This window comes from Barbus barbus, assembly GCF_936440315.1.
Source record: "Barbus barbus genome assembly, chromosome: 21".
Taxonomy (NCBI): Eukaryota; Metazoa; Chordata; class Actinopteri; order Cypriniformes; family Cyprinidae; genus Barbus; species Barbus barbus.
This window is the reverse complement of record NC_136749.1, coordinates 25742811-25762082: the sequence shown is the minus strand read 5'-3', so window position 1 is coordinate 25762082 and position 19272 is coordinate 25742811. Positions and strand designations below refer to the sequence as shown.

The 19272-nt window shown below is 34.9% G+C and overlaps 1 protein-coding gene across 4 annotated transcripts in view; it reads left to right on the top strand.

Moving 5' to 3' along the window:
- Nucleotides 1–17215, top strand: part of LOC306887259 (regulating synaptic membrane exocytosis protein 4-like) — a gene marked incomplete at its 5' end in the record, with an annotated part of 171467 nt that extends 154252 nt beyond the window's left edge. For 3 of the 4 annotated variants that reach the window (XM_079444874.1, XM_079444875.1, XM_079444873.1), the window contains 5 exons: nt 12625–12766; nt 13551–13663; nt 13796–13897; nt 13991–14130; nt 14771–17215. In XM_079444874.1, the coding sequence (XP_079301000.1) occupies nt 12625–12766; nt 13551–13663; nt 13796–13897; nt 13991–14130; nt 14771–14986 (713 nt within the window). In that variant the 3' untranslated portion in view covers nt 14987–17215. Of the gene's footprint in view, nt 1–9632; nt 9985–12624; nt 12767–13550; nt 13664–13795; nt 13898–13990; nt 14131–14770 lie in introns of those variants that run through there. The other variant, XM_079444876.1, reaches the window with a different exon arrangement.
- Between the last annotated feature and the right edge of the window lie 2057 nt (nt 17216–19272).

Sequence of the window (19272 nt, the reverse complement as noted above, 5' to 3'; positions counted from 1 at the left end):
CAGCGCTGTGCTTTGGCTTGAGGAGGATGTAATTGGTCTCAGTGGGGTTTTGTGAGTATGTGTGGCTGGAGATAAGCTGGCTCAGTTCTCTTGTAGATCTTGTCTGGTGGACTCATTGTCACGTCACTTCTGCGGACATCATGTTCGCCAAACCCTAAATTTAGTGTTTGGAGAAGGAAAGTTTTATTCTGCCTTTGAGAAGTTCTTCATAAGCAGTTTAATGATGCAATGTTGTTCTAAATCGGTGGGATCAGGTTCAATTCACTATTTTAGAGTTTTAGTGATTTTTGAGTTTGAGTTCTGAGTTTTGAATTTTATTTGGCACAAAAAAAAAAAAAAAATGTTACAACTCATTTGTCAAGGAGAACACAAAGTAATAAAAACATTTCCTTTGTAGTCATTGACTACAAAAAATTACTATACAAAAAAATAAGCAAAGCAATTTGAAAATGTTTTCGCTACTTGAAATAAAGCTGAAATAAAATATAAACATTTTAAAGATTTGTTTTTTTTTTTTTTTTTGGAAAAACTAAAGAAAAGACAATGTTGCCTTAGATTGAATTACTAAAATTACTAAAACTATACAAAATCTAATAAAATTCCAAAAGTGCATAAAATTAAACTAAAATTAAAATAAAAGCCCATTCAAAACATTAATAACTAATGTAGCAATACATAAACATAACAATACACATAAACATTACATAAACATTCTGTTTTTGTTTTTTGGCTTGCTTATTTTTTATTGCATATCTGCAGCTTTCTACAGTTCATGAATAATCACATTTTACATACTGTAAGAATGGATGTTACATCAACAAAAAAGTATGTTTAATTATAAGGATCAGAGAGAGGATGGAAAAGTATCATAAAAAGCTAAATTATGTTATTAGTGCAAAAAGAAAGCACTTTAAATGAATATTAGCACATTTGGAACTAGGAATGTGTATATGAAGTGCCTGTCATAGGAAGAATCCATGTCATGAATAATAATGAGACACTGCAGACTCATCGTTGAGTTCAGAATCAGAATAACTAGTATAGTTTTGTGGTGGCCCTTTAAAGAACCCTTGCCATGGTAACACACTTTTACCAAGAAAGGTCACACACAATCACAGAATCTACAATAATTAGTTGTGTGAATGTAATTAAGCACATTTTCTCTCTATTCATAAGGCATTATGTTATTTTGGCTGTTTAAGGTCAGGTCACGATGATCGTCATGGGTTTATCACTGATCACTGGTTGTAAAGATAAAGATAATGCATATCTGCCAGTGTCGCCATGGTGACAGAGATTATCAGATGCTGCGCTGCTGTATGAACCAGATTCACAAAGACACAATGTTGACACAATTATGGTCTAACATTTTAAATGAGACATTTGCTTTTGCTGTTTTAGCTTCTGCCTTTTACGCATTCCTTTCTATAAGAAATATAAGCTACATTGTATCGTAACACTGCATATTGCATTTTGTGCACTTTTTTAATATGAAGCCCACTTATAATGTTATTCAAGGCATCTTGCACCAAAGATTTAGTTTTTCATAACCATTTTCCGACCCTCACTGTACCATTAAAGACATAGTTTGCCCAAAAATGAACATCAGAACAGATTTGGAGAAATATAGCAATACATCACTTGCTCACCAATGGATCTACTGCAGTGAATGGGTGTCATCAGAATAAGAGTCCAAACAGTTAATAAAAGCATCACAATAATCCACACCACTCCAGTCCATCAATTAAGATCTTGTGAAGTGAAAAGCTGCTTGTTTGTAAGAAACAAATCCATCATTAAGGCATTTTAACTTTAAACCGTTGCTTCTGGCCAAAATAGGACTTCATAATAATGTTTCCTCCAGTGAAAAAGTAAATCTCCTGTTGTCCGCTCACATCAAAATCAACTGACATATTTGTTTATAACTGTTTTTGGCTGTTTTCACTTGTAAACAGTGCTTGATCTGTGCATATTGCTCTTCTGATTCAGATTCAGCCAACTTTTCACTGGAGAAAGCAATATTATGGATAGAGAACTCGTTTAAACTTAAAAGCATATTAATGATAAATTTGTTTATTTATTTGTTTATGGAGGAAAACAAAACATAAGTTGCATCGGTATGTAAGTCGCATTTTACTATTACATTCAGAAATAATTTAAATACTGAAAAGATCGAAATAAAACAAATAAAAAACATTATAAACACTAGCATGAATTTTACTTCCCCTCACTCCTAATCGTTTAAATTAGTGGCATTTATTACAGAACAAAAATAAATGCATATATTAAAAAATGTAATATCCTGAAAAAGTTCCTTTTTTCTTATAGCTCATCTCAATAAGTGAAACTTTCATATATTTTAGATTCATTACATGTAAAGTAAAACATTTCAAAAGTTTTTTTCGTTTTTTGTTTTAATGTTGATGATTAGAGCTTACAGCTCATGAAAGTCAAAAATCAGTATCTCAAAATATTAGAATATTTACATTTGATTTTCAATTAATTACCATCCCTACAGTATAAATTCCGGGGATCTCTTGTTCTTTGAAACCACAATAATGGAGAAGACTGCTGACTTGGCAATGATCCAGAAGATGAACATTGACACCCTCCACAAAGAAAGAATGTGTTTATTATTTGGTTGGTAATTGCATGCATTTCACTTCGCAAGATAAATTTTGTGTAGTGAATTCATCAAACGCACCATCGAACGGAGTATAGAAAATAACTAACACCCAGTATAATTAAGTAATAAGATGTTTAAATATGTTAAGCATTTGTTCCATATATGTATGATAACTTAACCCGGTTATCATTTACTCGTGGAAACAGTGGTGAAAATGTGAATGTGAAAAATGTTTTTGCACCCACCGGCAAAAACATAAATCGGCGCCTACGGCTAGGTCCATAACAAACTAAACTTACTTACTAAAAACTGAAACTTAACCATGTAGTGGGCTCGCAAACCTCTTATTCAGCATGAATCGTTTCCATGAATGAATCAATAGATGCAGTGTAACATTTGGCTGCTAAACTATTAGGCTACTTATTAAGTAAAGAAGGCTTTGTACTTCTCTCGTGTCTGAATAGGCCTATCTACTAACAGCATCCTTCACATACACAAAAAAAGTGTTTAGAAAAACACCACGGCATGGCGTTGCTCACTCTGACCGGCAAAACCTACATATTGTACAACAGAGAAGTTAAATTGAGTCACCAAATTGTATGTGTAGTTGTTTCATTTAGTTTACTGATGATGCGGCTGCGATATGAAGTTGCTATGCTAGAACTGATATGTTGTGTCGCCAGTGCGAACACTTTGATTCCTTATATCAGCGGAAAAATGTGATATAGGTCAGATAAGAGCAAGACATCATTCAAAATGGTCTATTTTTATTTGTGTACCTTCAAAATGACAGTGAAACATTGTGCGTTTGTAAAATAAAGAAAACAAACTAAATGCGCTTGCCGTCTTGGTCTCTGTGAACCTCTTCCTAAAATGAAGAAAAACTCAGCTGTCTACTTGTCAAACAGACATGAGAAATATATTTAGCTATATGAACCTTGATGTCCCCGCTTTTAAGTGTTTACGCAAGACACTTTGGAATATAAATCATAGCACAGTTTAGAAGATAAAAAAACGGGAGTTGCAGTCCGAAAAATACGGTATAGCAAATTATTTTGCGGACCCCCTGGTTGTGCGTCACGGACACCTGTTCGAAAACCCCTGATTTAGTGAACACAGCATGTAATAATTTGAATAATTGAGTAAATGTAATAATTTGAGCATGTAATAATTCGACTTTTAATCGATTGACTAACATTAGTATGGTGCAACAGTTTTATTATATTACACCAAGGAGGTTTTATTGTGACCAGTGTTGGGCAGTAACGCATTACTTTGATTAATTTTTTTAGTAACGGAGTAATTTAACGTTATCGCAATGTTACATCATTGCGGATAGAATGCAATGTTTTATCATGTAGATTGTAAAAAGGGTGTAGCACACGCACTGTCGAGTCCAGTACCAGAGACCTGCACTCCTGCGACTCGCGAGCCCCGGCGCGGGACAAGATGGGCGAGTGCTGGTGCGGGCGGGTAGACACTCGTGTGTGTTCGGGATGCTGGAGAATAAAAAGATTCGCGGGACTCCCACAAAATAGAAATATCTAAACATAAAATATCTAAAATATCTAATCTGTTGCACAAAAGCAACAAGAACTAATATAAAATATAAATGATTTGCCATGCCAAAGCATGCACGCAGCAGCCGCTTGCGTTACTTAAAAATAACAGTGTTTTGTGACTGTTGATGCTTTAATAACAAATATTTATCGGGTAATTTATGCTGAGATTTCATAAATTTCATGGATGTAGCCACAGAAAAAAGTAACTTAACTAGTAATGTAACTAATTACTTTTGAAATACAGTAATAAGATCAGTAACATGTTTACTTTTAAAAGGAGTAATTAGTAATCAGTAATTTAATTACATTTTCAGAGTAACTTGCCCAACACTGATTATGACTCATTGCATTTGGAAACTGAATGTTTTTTCTGCTCGTGTTGCATCATCTCTGAAATATTTAAGTGCTGCTGTCTTCTCAGTTTTTAATGAAATTGTTAAAGAACTTGATGCACGTGTCTTATGGTCTGTCTTTGTTTATTGGGCCTGCTGGCCTTGAGTGAACGTCTCCAAGAATGTCTCTGTGTTCAAAGACTCAGCCATAGATGGACTTCCTTATTTCAAAAACAAGCTCATGAGAAATAGTCCAGTAATCCTGTTCCTCATCTGACACTGGAGTTACTAAGCAGTTGAGGGGAAAAGCAAACTATCTTCAGCTCTCCTTTTCCCTCAGTTCTGATGATGACCATGTATAGACAATTAATTTGAATCTCGGCCCTGCGGGATTAATCTTTTTACACCTGCATGTTCTTTTTCTACATGCTGTCTGTCTGCTTTCAAACAATTATCTCGATCACAGTCTCATAGTTGTTTATGCAGGCGTTCAGTCAGCTGCACAGCTGCCAGTTCTTTCGATCTGAGCTGTTAGTAAAGCACTAAAGAGTTTATTCTGTCTCTCTTTCTGTCTTTCTCCATCTGTCCACACACTAACAGAGGAAGTGGTCGCCCCTCCATCTGTATCGCCTGTCTCTTGATTAGACGTGTTAAGAGAATGAAAGTGTGAGGTTTATCACCTCACAGCTGACAGACAGATATATATATTTATTTAATATTACTTGAAGGTGATTTGTTGAGGTGAATCTCATGAAAACTGTCAAGAAATGACCGGCCATATTTCACATCCCAGACTTGCAACTTGCGAAAACCTACGACAATGTGCAGGATTTTTTTATTTCATATTTCAGATCAAAATCAAAACCTTTTTTTTTTTTTTTTTTACATGATTTAAATGACAATTAATTGGATTTCCACCTGAAGTTTCATTATAACATATAAAAGGTGTTATAAAAAATATTATTTAATCATTTTATGATTCTTATTATTTATTTGTTAAGAACATTTGGAAAGTGCAACTGAAAATATATATTATGATATAATATTTGTATTTTTTGTACTGAATTTGGTTTATGTTGATAACTAACAACAACAACAATGATGATAATAATAATAATTCACATTATGGTAATTAGAGTTTGAGGGATGTGTTCATGCAAATAATGTCACATTGCAAATAATCTTAATGGTTCTAAAACAGGCATGATTTTCTCATTTATTTATTTATTTTGTGGTACAGTATGACCCAAACTTTTCTTTGTGATTTTGAATGCACACACTGATCAATGATGATATTTCCAAATCTGCAGCGCTTTCTGAAGAGTTCCTGTGCTAATGATTTTTACGTCCTCTGGTGTTGTGTTGGTGATTCTGAACTGGTATGGCATGACACAGTGCAGAGATGAAGGCAGGTCTGAGAGGATGTAAACATGCTGTTCAGTAGAAATGTTTATCCGCACACATACTCTCATACACACGACTGCCTGAGTTGGTCAAAACATCATCAGTCTCACGCGCTGTTGCCCCATCTCACGGCTCGCTGCCAGGTTATTACATCTTCGTGTTTTTCTCACACGTGGCGCTCTTCAAATTCCCGTAATATGAGATGTTCTCATTTCTGAGGCATGAGCGGACTGTTCGTGCTTTCATGGGTTTTGTTTTCATGCGCGAGTTGAGTGCCAGTTAATTTGAGGCCTTTAAGACTGTATTGGTGACCTTAATTAATCTGAAATTTGGTTTGATATGGACATCATAATTCATAATGGTTCAGTTCAGTCAATTATAATGATCTTCTCCATTTTTTTGGGGTGTTTCATATGTTGATATATACTGTACATATAGATATAAAGATGATTTATAAACAAATAATCTCATAATATGGGAATGTAAAGAACATTGTAATAAATGTCCTTTAAGTTTTTTTTTACTTAAATCACTTTTATTATATTGTTCTTAAAATTCCCATAATATGATCTCTCAGACATGAGTCTGTTTCTTTCTTTCTTTCTTTCTTTCTTTCTTTCTTTCTTTCTTTCTTTCTTTCTTTGTGTATTCATTCAGCAGTTAAACTGTTTAAAAAATAAATAAAAATAATAATTAAAAAATTTAAATATTTTTTCAATATTAACAATAAAATTAAATATATATATATATATATATATATATATATAGACAAATTGTTCAAATTTCAGATTTTATTCTAGTATCATGTTCATTTTCTCACTTTTTTGACAAAAAAAGCAGAATGAAGAATAAAGAGCAAATTCGGTGTATAATGCATGCTTTATGCATTCCATGCTCTTGTTATGCCACAAAGAATCATGGGAAATGTAGTTATGCATGACTGTCACAACGTAAATCAACACAATGAGTAGTATTTTCTACATTCACAGTTACAGCTTAGCAGGATCAATACCAGCTTGCTTACACATCATTCTTTAATTGACAAAGTCAATAACAACATCAGCAAAAAACGGTATTCTTATATAAAAAAAAAAAAGCGAGTAAAAAGTTTCTGCTGTTTCATTTAAAGGACATTGAGTAATCTACAGGTTCTGAAATTTCTGGTGTAGATAAACTAGTCCTGAGTAACATTTGCTCTTCACCTCAAAGTGGCATTTTAAAGGACAGTGTTTTAAAACCATAGTTCTACACAGCTGAAAATTGACATTTGTCCAAATAATGGGACTCTAGGCCAGTTGAAGCTCTTGAACCATTTACCGAATGACTGTGACCAACGTCCACAGATGAATAGTTTTTTTTTTACAATGGATATTGCAGGGGAAAACATTATGAAGAGGTTTGTTCATTTGAAATGCAAATAATGAAGTGGTTGTTGCACAAAGGAAGTTTTGGTACAGCCTGTCCAGTGATATCATCTGTGTTTTTTAGTAGTAGCCACTATAGTGTAGTGGCTAATTGATTGAATACACTGATTCATAAATGTTTTCCTCTAATCTTATCTTTTTTGAAACCTTATGACTGATTGTGTTGACTTCATTTAGTTCTTTGAGTCATTAATCAACATTTCCCAGAATTATTAAGTCAGTGCTCAGTATTAGCTAAAGTGCTCGTAATAGAGGAGTTTTGCTTTTCTATGTAGCAACCCAGGGAAAGTTTTATTTCTCTAGCATAGCTAAGGAGAGTTAATTTAGTTTGCTTGTGCTTCATTTAAATCTCAGATTGTCCAGTTTGTACATGTGAGTCAATATAATTTTTGTTTGACTTTAGCATTTAAAATGTTGAGTGTTTAAAAAAACGTATTTCATTCTCTGGCTGTCAGTCCTGTTGAGTTTCACAGTCAAAGTCTAGTTTAGACTAGTTCAGTCACTGTGCCGTAATTGTCTGCTTCCTTCCTTTTGCTGTGCTGTGTTATGAGGATGTTGAGACATCACCTCTGCCCCCTGTGCTGTTTCACGGCTCCAGAAGACTCATATCTGGCAGTGAATCAGGATGAGAGTGCATTCTGGCAGGTTTGGAAGTAACAGTACATTGTGTTATGTTCCTTCATGTCTGTTAGAAGAAATTCAGACCTCACAATAAGAGCCATAAACAAATCAAAATGAATCATAATGGACCGGAGTAGTACCAGATAGCAGATCACAGTAGTGACAGATATAAAATACATACCCAGATATGGAAGACACCATATATACAGCATGTGTGTGTGTGTGTGTGTGTGTGTGTAGAAACATAATGATTTTTAAATGCTTTTAATGAAGTCTCTTGTGTCTTATGCTCACCAAGGCTGTAAAAACACTAATATTGTGAAATAGTATTACAATGTAAAACAACTATAATTTAAAATGTATTTTATAAAATGTTATTTATTCCTGTGATGCAATTTTCAGCATCATTACTCTTTTACTTCTTTAGTGTCACATGATACTTCAGAAATCACACACACACACACACACACACACACACACACACATATGTGTGTGTGTGTGTGTGTGTGTTTGTATATGCATGCATATGAGAAAAAAAAAACATCACAAATTACTAGTTATTTTTTAGGTATTAGGTTTATTATTATTATTGGGTATTATTAGTGCCACTTTTTGAAACTCATTATAATAATAATCAAACAAGACATTCTTTTTTTGAATTTCCTCACCACTGTCACCTTTTGAATTGAAATGATTCTTTGCATATTTATTCATCTAATATTACAATAATAGCAGAACAAAGGTAGATCATTTAATGCAATGTATGTGTTTTTCAGGTAATATATTTTTTGGCCAGAATCACAAAAAAAAAAAATTTTTTAGAAAAAAAAAGTTTTTTTTTTTTTTAGCAACACCCATTTTATATATTTATAAATATAGAATAAATGGGTCTTTAATCATGAAATTGTATAGCTGTTATTATGTTTTAGGAAAGTCTGAGAATCCTGTCATAGAGACTTTTGGGTCATTTTGACCTTCAGAGCACTGTAGAAACCACATAGCATTGTCCTAGAATGCACCCTGGTATCATGGTTGTAAATTATGCATAATACAAAAATCGAATATTTTAGCCCCCATTAGACAGACACCCAGATTCTTGTTTCTCTCTGAACGTGACACCTTAAGTGGCTGTTGAAAATGGTTGGATATGGCTGCTATTCCTGTTTTGACTACGCAAATATTTGCAATGCATTTCAAGGGGATATTTTTCTGGGATAGCAGTGATTCAGCTCTTTCTGTAGCCAGACATGTTCTGTGGTAAACATTTACACTGGGAGATAGTGAAGAGAGAGGTGGAGGCCGAGATAAAAGATGCACGTCAGCACGGCAAAATAAATCTCGGCTTTTTAAGAGCCGAAGAGAAAGGAGGAATTATCAGCCTGTGTGTGTGTTTGTGTGTGTGTGTGTGTAACACGTGAACTGTGGGTGACTGGCATGTGGGCAGTCAGGGCAAGAGATGCTCAGGTTCCTAATGGCCACACACACACACATTTGCAGTATCTCTGGGTAAAGCTCATGCGCCTGGAGGAGCATTTGAAGCCCTGAGCCACACCGCTGCCTCTGATTGGCCGGGGGAGGATGCAAGAAAGGGAGCCAGGCTCCGCCTCCTCCCCCCTCCTGCATGTGTTAGAAAGGAGATAGCTTGAGGAGAGCCGACAGCTTCACTGCGCCGGACGCACACAAATGCTGCATACTCCAGGGAGATCAGTCGACGCAGAACGTTCTCTAGCTGAAGAACTCAAAACAAACCCAGACTTTAAATGTTGTTGAAGAGCGCTCTGCACTCTGAGTTCAGCCCATCGTCCGCAGTCTTAGCAGCACAGCATCCTCTCCAATCGGCCCGACTGTAAACATGGGCAGACAGAGCCACGATGCCACGTCCACCACAGGCACGGGTGCGGGCAGCACCGGCGGCCGCATGCAGCGCTCCCAGAGCCGCATGAGTCTGTCAGCTTCCTTCGAAGCGCTGGCCGTCTACTTCCCCTGCATGAATTCTTTTGATGAAGAAGATGGAGGTAAGATGTGTCACGTATGGAGAGTTCCAAATGAACGTCTTGCATGTCAAAGTTAATGCTTTTTGCAGGATATTTGGTGTTATAGAGCATACCAACTGTTTTTAGTTCATATTTAATTAGATTTGTGGTCATTTATGGTGGAGTTTGCATAAGTAATAGACAGAATTGTGCATGGCTGTCAGTAAAATATTTATTTATGTGCATAAATTGCTGTGACAGTTTTATAGCACTTCATAATTGTGCAGTGTGCTTTGATGGTTTAGCAGGAATCAAACATCATTGTGACCTTGAAGGTGTTTGATTTCCTTTCTCTACAGCAGCACCCCCCCCCCCCCCCCCCCCCCCCCCCCCCTCCTTCAGTTGCTCTAGAGATTAATATCATTGGAAATATCATGTGACTTTTCATATCTTGCAGAACACATACCTTTTGTGTGATGTGTAGGTGCAACCAGAATTTAGTTAATACATTAACATGTTCATCATTGAGTGAATCTCATGAGAGAAATCACCCAAAATCTTTTTTTTTTATTATTATTATTTATAAATAATTACTATTATTTATATAACAATTAAGCACATTTCTCCCAAAATTCTCAATACCATAATTAATCCACAAATTGTGCTTTAAGTTTATTACTGTTACTGTACTACAGGAACAAATACTGTAATAGTGTTTTTTTTAATCTGCATAAATTAAAACACAAATATTATCACGGTGTATTAATACTTTACAAATCAATATAAGATTATTTTAATTTATTAATAAATTTATTTATTTATTGAAAATAATTTTGAGGGGAAAATGTGCTTAATTGTTATGAAGATAGTGTCACAATTTAATAGAGATTTTTAAAGACGTGATCAGAAAACGTGGCTTATTAAATTGACAATCTATGCAAAAATTAAAATTTTCATTATTTACTCTCTCTCATGTCGTCGTTCCAAACCTGTATGACTGAGTGACTTCTGTGAAACACAAAAGAAGGTATTTTGAAGAATAATGGTAACCAAATTTTTGTTCCCGTTGACTTCTATTATATGGACAAAAAGTACAATGCAAGTCAATGGGAATCAAAACTCTACCAACATTCTTCAGAATATCTTCTTTTGTGTTCTGCATAAAAAAAGAAAGCCATACAGGTTTGGAACGACGGCATGAAGGTGAGTAAATGATGACAGAATCATTTAATTTTTGGGTGGACTATCACTTTAAGGGATGAATTGAGTCTTATGACATTGGGCATCATTGTTTCTCAGGTTTACTGTATCTCGGTCAAGTTCAACAAGAGCACAAGTGTGTTTTTGATTGTTATATGCAGTTAGTACAGAAAAGGACAGTCACATCCGCCGCTATGTTCGTCATCCTCTTGTGTTCAACTACGTCTCAGGGCCGAAAGCAGAGGCGGATGACATTGAATGAAAAGAAAATCAAGCCTGCCGTGTGTGACCTGCGATTCAATGGTTTAATCTCAGCCATGTCTGCTTCCTGTAGCCTTCCTCTCTCTGTTGCCTATTGAAAATGAGTTCTGCATTCTGTGCAGCCCTCACATTACTGCATCATCCTCATTATATTTGCATTTGTATTTGGCAGTAAAAGAACAGGATGTGCATCAATTTTGGCCGTCAAGTGAAATAAAGCAAGGACATGTTTAACAGCTGTTTTAGTCTCAAGTGACTTATTGCTTTTATAAAGTGGCACCAACAGCAATATGATTAAGGGTGAAATTGTGCAATTAATCATAATAACGGGAATAAAATACTGTCTTGCCAAGTAATATTGCAATTTAGGGCATTAATAAAAAATCTACAGTGTGCCTTCTTTTTCTGCATATACAATAAGATTTTTGTTATAGTTAGTTGTCAAATCTACACTAAGCATAAAACATGCTTTTCTCCTTTTTGTTATGGTGACAGCCATTTAGGATACTTTGGGGATAAAAAAAAAAAATTGAATAATTAAAGATAAAATGTGTAATATCTGCTCCACTAGCAGCATCAGACAAAATGGTAGAGATAAATAATGACTGTTTCCAAACAGGTAATCCTGCTTCAAAATAATACCACTGATTAAGCTGAAATGCCATTTTGACTGTTTTGAAAGTGTTTACAATCCTTAGGGAGTAAACCTACGGTCTTTCTCCTACTTATAGCATGTTAAACTGATAAAGAAAGTATTTTAACATTGAAAACATTACACACATTACCTGTTTGAAAGTCAAAATTATGGTTATTGCATTTAACATGCACTTTTTTCTTTATTTGTGAATTGTTCAGCTCAGAGGATGCTGACACAGGTTTAGGAGTTTGGTCATGTCATGCCTAATTCTGGTTCAGTGCACCTGCGTAACCCGTCACATTAAATCACCCTGCATCATGTGTAACGGACACTATGGCATGTCTGTAGGCCAGATATAGATTCAGTGTATCTAAAACGAGAAATTTTTGAATTCGTTCCATCCTGTGGGAGCAGAACCACATGTGTCTGGACCTTCATATCACACCGTCTCGATCAACAACACACCAGTTGTCACACCTGAGCCGCTGTGCAGAAACGTGTCCTTCATCATTCTGCCTGAGACGTCTTGATATCCTGACTGACAAACTGTCTCTCTCTCTCTCTCTCTCTGTCTGTCTGTGTAGAAGCAGGAGGAAAGAAGCTGCGCAGCACTATCCAGAGGAGCACGGAGACAGGACTAGCCGTAGAGATGAGAAGCAGAATGACCAGGCAGGCCAGCCGTGAATCCACTGACGGCAGCATGAACAGCTACAGCTCAGAGGGAAAGTAAGTAACAAAACACGTGCAAATAGAATCCTGCTGACAAATATAACAATATAAATGATGCATTATTATATATTATTTAGTGGCAAATATATGTGTATTTGTATGTATACATGAATTTATATAAAATAGTATTATTATTAAAATACATAAATAATATTAATAATAATTATTAGTATTGTTATTATTAATTCAATAATAATTAATAATGACGATATGAATATTGTAAAATAATAAAAAAATACTAATAATAATAAATATATTGTACATGTGTATTTTAAATAATTATTCAAATAAAGTATTAATAATAATAATAAATTATTGTTGTTAATTATTTCCATATTATAATTTAGATATTAAAATAAAAATATATATTATCATACTAAAAATGTATAAATGTTATAATGTATATATGCATATTTTAAATAATAATAATAATTAAGCATTCAACAACATCTGTGACCTGTTGTCATTTACTCCAGAAAATAAATTATATTAATTATTGTATTCAAACAAAAGTTATCAGAAGTTAATCTAGCTACAATAGCAGTTTCACTGCAAAAAGAGCAATTCTGATGACTTTATAGCTCAAATAAAACTTTTTGCACGGTAGAACAACTCCTGTAATGAGTATATAAGCTGCACATTTCTGCTTTTCCCATAGACTTCCACTGAAAGTGCTTTACTGTAATGCAAAATGTTTTTCTGTGATAATCAACAGCCTGTCACCTGTAACATCATAATATCAAGCTTTACTGTTTATCTAATGAGAACCCTTTCTTCTCAGCCTCATCTTCCCTGGAGTGAGACTCTCTTCTGACAGTCAGTTCAGTGATTTTCTGGATGGACTTGGCCCCGCCCAGCTTGTGGGAAGACAGACTTTAGCCACGCCCCCTATGGGTGAGTTCTTTTTTATTAGACTTTCACACAAGTGCGTGTCTCCAGTCGCGCTCAAATATTATCCAATATTAAAACAGCAATATTACCCTACCCACATGTGGCTCATTTATCCTTGATTGGTTCCATGTCTAGGTGACATTCAGATCGGGATGGTGGAAAAGAAAGGAGCCTTAGAGGTAGAGGTCATCCGAGCCAGAGGCCTTGTGGGAAAACCAGGTTCGAAGGCACTGCCAGGTGATTGCGGTTACACTCTCTGATGGTGATTTCTTAGGCACCTGAAAACTCATCACTCACGATTAAACTCCATCTGTGGTTGTTTTTCTCCAGCCCCTTATGTAAAGGTGTATCTACTGCAGAATGGCGCCTGCATAGCCAAAAAGAAAACAAAAGTAGCACGAAAAACACTGGACCCTCTTTACCAGCAGCAGCTGCCGTTTGAAGAGGCCCCAGGTGGAAAGGTTTTACAGGTATAATGTTTTTATTTACCAGTTTTAGGTCATTATCTCATGATCATTTGGCCAATTTAAACAGAAGCAGTAACTTTATCAATAAGTTTGTAGTAAAAGTCGACAAATGCATTTTAATGGCCGATACCAATCTAAAAGGAATTTCTGTATTTTTTATATATAAAATTATATATTTTATAAAATGTGTATATATATATATATAGATATATGTGTGTGAGTGTGTGTACAAATTTGGTATATAATATATATTTTTATATTTAATATATATTAACTATATACAGTGTATGTGTATATATATATATATAATATTTTATTATTTTTTATTTTTTATACATATAAAACAATGTCACATAAAATATGGTTTAAATATTGAATAAATGATATGAGCAAATAATTCATAATAAACGTATAATATTTTATTGTTTTTAATTTATACACATATATAAAACAATGTCACGTAAAATATGGTTTAAAGATTGAATAAATGATATGAGCAAATAATAATAATACATAATAAACTGAATTAAACTTAAATCAGCAAATATTTATGAGGCCTGGCCTCTGTCTATCACTAGTTTGTCAATTTTTTTGTGTGATTGTGACTTGATATTGATGGCCGTTCATTTTCTTCCCATCGTAGATCATTGTGTGGGGAGACTACGGACGTATGGACCACAAATCCTTCATGGGAGCCGCTCAGATACTTTTAGATGATCTGGACTTGTCCAACATGGTTATTGGCTGGTTCAAGCTGTTTCCTCCCTCTTCATTGGTCGACCCAACCCTGGCCCCATTGACCAGAAGAGCTTCCCAGTCGTCTCTTGACAGCGGGTCCGGGCCGTTCGGTCGCTCGTAGCAGTTTCGTGAACTCTAGCTTTATTGTAGCAGCCATTGGGTGGAGTTTGAGATTTGAGACAGGTCCCGTCCCCCCGGTAACACTGCATGCTTGATGTTGTGTGTTCAGAGCTTGTTTCTTAGGGGTGAAAAAAAGCGGTCCTGTTTTTGCTCACAAAAAAATGCCGCACACATTGTGCGCAAAGAGCAACCCCTAGAGGACAGGGACGAGACGAAGCTGGAAAATGGCCTCCTTAGCCTGAGGAACGTCACAATTCCTGCTTTTAGAACCTATTTGAAGCCATTGGAGATGAGTCTGAACTGAGAACTGACATGTCGAGTTCTTCAGAAGCCCTTTTTGAAATGGGGTGAAACGTTCTCTTCAACTTTCATTTTCCATTTATGTTTCTTTTAATGTTGATGTATTTGTATCTACATGGGCTAACAGTGTTTCTTGGGTCAAGCCATGCCAACAGACCCAGAAATGTACACACAAAACAAGAATATGACGTGGGAATGAGCACTTCTCACTCCCCAGATATGATTCTGCTAGATCAATACAGAGATGAAATGTAGGTTTGAATCATCTTTTAAGATCAAATTGAAGTACTTCTCTTGATACCGTATGAAACCTAAAGAAGAAATAACGAGTTTTTTGTTGCATGGACACAACTTTAGCTGAACTTAAAAAAAAGTGAATAGGAAATCATTTTCTCAGACTGCTACTTGCAAAAAAAAATGACAAGAAAAAAAGAGAAAAAGAAAAAATGAACCGGATCAGCCATTTTCAACAATTTCTATTATTTTTAAAGATAAATTTCACTAATGCATGATTTTCATGGGGAGTGAATGCTACATTGTGATTTAAAAAAAAAAAAACATGAAACCTTGTTTTTTGTCCTGTAGACCGTTCATTGGTCTCTCTACTGTATTTTTACAGACAAGCAGATAAATGACAAGCTTAACATTTTATTTACAGTGAGAAATCTGTTCATGTGACAAAAAAAAAGAAATGTCTATGATTTATTATTGTAAAGGCGTAAGCCTTATGAAGCTAAAAACGATGTGCAAATTGTACGTTTCTCTACTTCTCCCTTGTCCCAGGGTAAACTCTCTGTACTTCTTGCTTCCGTTGTCAGATTTTCCCCCTGATATTGTTCCAGTTCTCTTAAATTTTTATTTTCAGGGCTGTTCGTTTCCCACAGCTCTTCTAGTTTTAGTCTGTATATTGTTTGAAGTTCATTCGTTTAACAAGCATGTTGAAAAGGGTTTTTGGCAACATGGCTTGGGCACATCTTACAGTAACTCAGCATGTTTTGATAAAGACGATATTTGGAGAAAAAAAAATGCAGTTTCTTGTACAGTGCATGTCGACGACGACCCCCCCCCCCCTCTCTCTCTCTTCACCCTGAATTGAATTTTAGTGAAAATTAGGCAGTGGTCTCACACGGACCAGAAGGGCAAAATTCCGAATGAACATTCCACCTTGTAAAATCATACTTTGTTGACAAATTTAAGGGAAAAACGTGACCAGGGATTTTTATATATTTACGGAATTATGAGCTGCAGTATTCCAGACAAAAGAGCCCAAAATTTCACGAGATCTTTTTACCGGAGACGGCTGCAGCTCACTGACTTTCTCAGTATTGTGCTGTACAGTTTTCCGAGCATGATGCTGTCTGCAGAGAAATGCACATCGGGACGATGATATTGCCACACGATATAACTTTGGTTTTTATTTCTTCGTTTCGAGAAAGTAGAAGTCATTTAATATATTTTTGTTAGTTTATTTACAAGCCAAGACCTATTTATTTTTTATTTTCTATTTTTTAGTAATAATCAGAGCTTCTTATATCTGAGAAGTTTATGAATCATAGTTTTAATGCCTGAATGGAAATACACACTCTGAGACATTATACCTCTTCCTTTGAAAATTATCTTTTCTGATTAATCATTTTATCAAGCTTTCAGCCCGTTAATGATTTCTGTGTACGTCTGTCACAATCTACAGAATTTAAATAGCAAACTCTCTAGATATTGTCAAATCTTATGGAAGTGGGATAATGTCTCATAATGTCAAAGGTATGTTCTGTTCTATTTCAAATGCCTTCTCAATTTTTTTTTTTTTTTTTGGTGCAATGTGTTCATGCCAAGGCTATGTCTTGGTCAAGTATGGTTGAGTACAGAGATTTATGTAAGTTATTTTTCAAATTAAAAAAATAAAAAATGGATATTACACTGGAAAATGAGCATTCGCAAACAAAAGCAATACGTCTCTTGTTTCTTGACATGACATTAAAAACATACAGTACACACTCATACACATGCATACAGTTTTAGCTTAACTTAAAAAGCGAATAGAGAAAAGGGAAAAACTCTTCATTATGTCTTGTAGCATATGTCAATGGTAATGTACAGTGTGTATACAAACTTATAAATGTACTAGTTTCAGAAGTGTAATAATAACAATACAGTTAAGTTTTTATTCAGTTAGTGTATTAATATAATTTTGTCCTATAGGGGAATTTGTTTTGTTTTCCTATCAAGATAGAAAGCAAGCATGCAGCTTTCCACAAACAACTAAATGACATTGTTGTTGTTTTTCTTCTGAAAACACATTAATCATGAGGTGGTTTTGTCAGTGCTGTACTGTGGTTATGAGTAAGTGCTGAGATGATGGCTAAAAAGGAAGTGAACAGCTGAGGGATAAAATCAGCTTCCTCTTGTTTTACTTTAAAAAGATGAATGCTGGAGTGTCACAACACATTCGTGAGCTGACAAGACTGCTGACAAATAAAGCATAGGTTAAACATTGAAAAATAGGTTAACTAACTGAAATACCTGCATGACTCTTCAAATCAGAAGAGGTTTAAGTCATCACAATAGCATTATAAGAGACTAAATTGTATTAACAGATTCATTGCTGCTTTAGTCAATATTATGTCAAATTTAAGTATTGGTGATATATAACTTAAGCCACACTGACAAATGCCTGAATGTCACTGAATTAGATAACAAAATAACCAAGTGACATGCAAAAACGTAATTCACTTTTTTGAGCCATTTATTACAAATGAACTTAGTCTCATCGTGCTGTCTAAACTATAAAATGTCCAAATATAACAATATATCTATTGTTTTATTATCTAAAACCCAACAAATTTATTTTTGTTAAAGGTTTTACTTATATACCAAAAAAAAAAAAAAAAGTCAATGTTGTTTGGACCACAATGTTCTGCGTTCTGTATCTTTTGTTTTTGTGTTCTACAGAAGGAAGGAAGAAAGTCATACAAATCTAGAGGGTTAGTAATTGATGTCTGAATTTCATCTAATTATTTTCTTTCCATTTCTCCTTTGTTTTCAAAGGAGGCCACATTATTTCTAGGTTTAGCTGTTGATGAAAATGCAAAAGGAGCAAACTTTTCCTACACGGTGTCTCTGTTTGAGAAGAAGTGTTTGCTATCAGTCTCTGGTTCCTCTGTCTGTCGTCCTGGCCTTGCTGGTTGTTCTGATACTTCTTTCATCACAGATGGTCCAGCTCAGAGTTGTGCTATCTGAACAGTTTTTCTCAGATGTCGCAGAGAAAAGAGCTGCCTATCTACATGCAAAGATTTTAAGAAAGCGGTGCAAAGCTAAAGCAGAAGAGCATGAAGGAGCTCTGAAAACTTTAGCCATGCAGGTTGGTCACGTTTTCTACTAAATATATTCAAATATCCTTAAAACAGAATACATTTTCTTGAGTGTGCAAGACTTGTTTTAGGAGAAAATGTCCCAAATTAAGTTTAAATTTATCATCCCATTTTCAAATAGTTCTTGCTTTAAGAATAAACCTCACTCAGTATTATTTATTATTTTTAAATTAGCATTGAGGTTAGAATAATGCATTTAATTCAAAATATAACAAGTCTTCAGTTTTGCAAGTCTTCAGAGGCATACAGTAGCAGAAGGTGTATGTTGATAGCCACTATAGCGTTATAAATGCAGCACATATTTGCATTGTGAACTGTGTTGTGATGCATTTCACAAAAAGTATGTGTGAAATCAAACATAAGTAGCTGTAAACATCTGTATTCAGGTTCTTGCAGATGATGTTTTGGCCTTGACTGTTATCATGTAAATTGTATAAGCAATATCATTTATTTTTTGTTTTTATTGCAGCCCAGTTTTTGGTGCCCCTTACTTTCCCATAAGCACAGGACAAACCCTGACGTTTATTGCAGGTTTGACATGTGGACAACACAACATTCACACTCCTTTTTATCAGAAAGCGTACCTTAGCATTCCATTGTACACAGAAAGGAGGGGTCC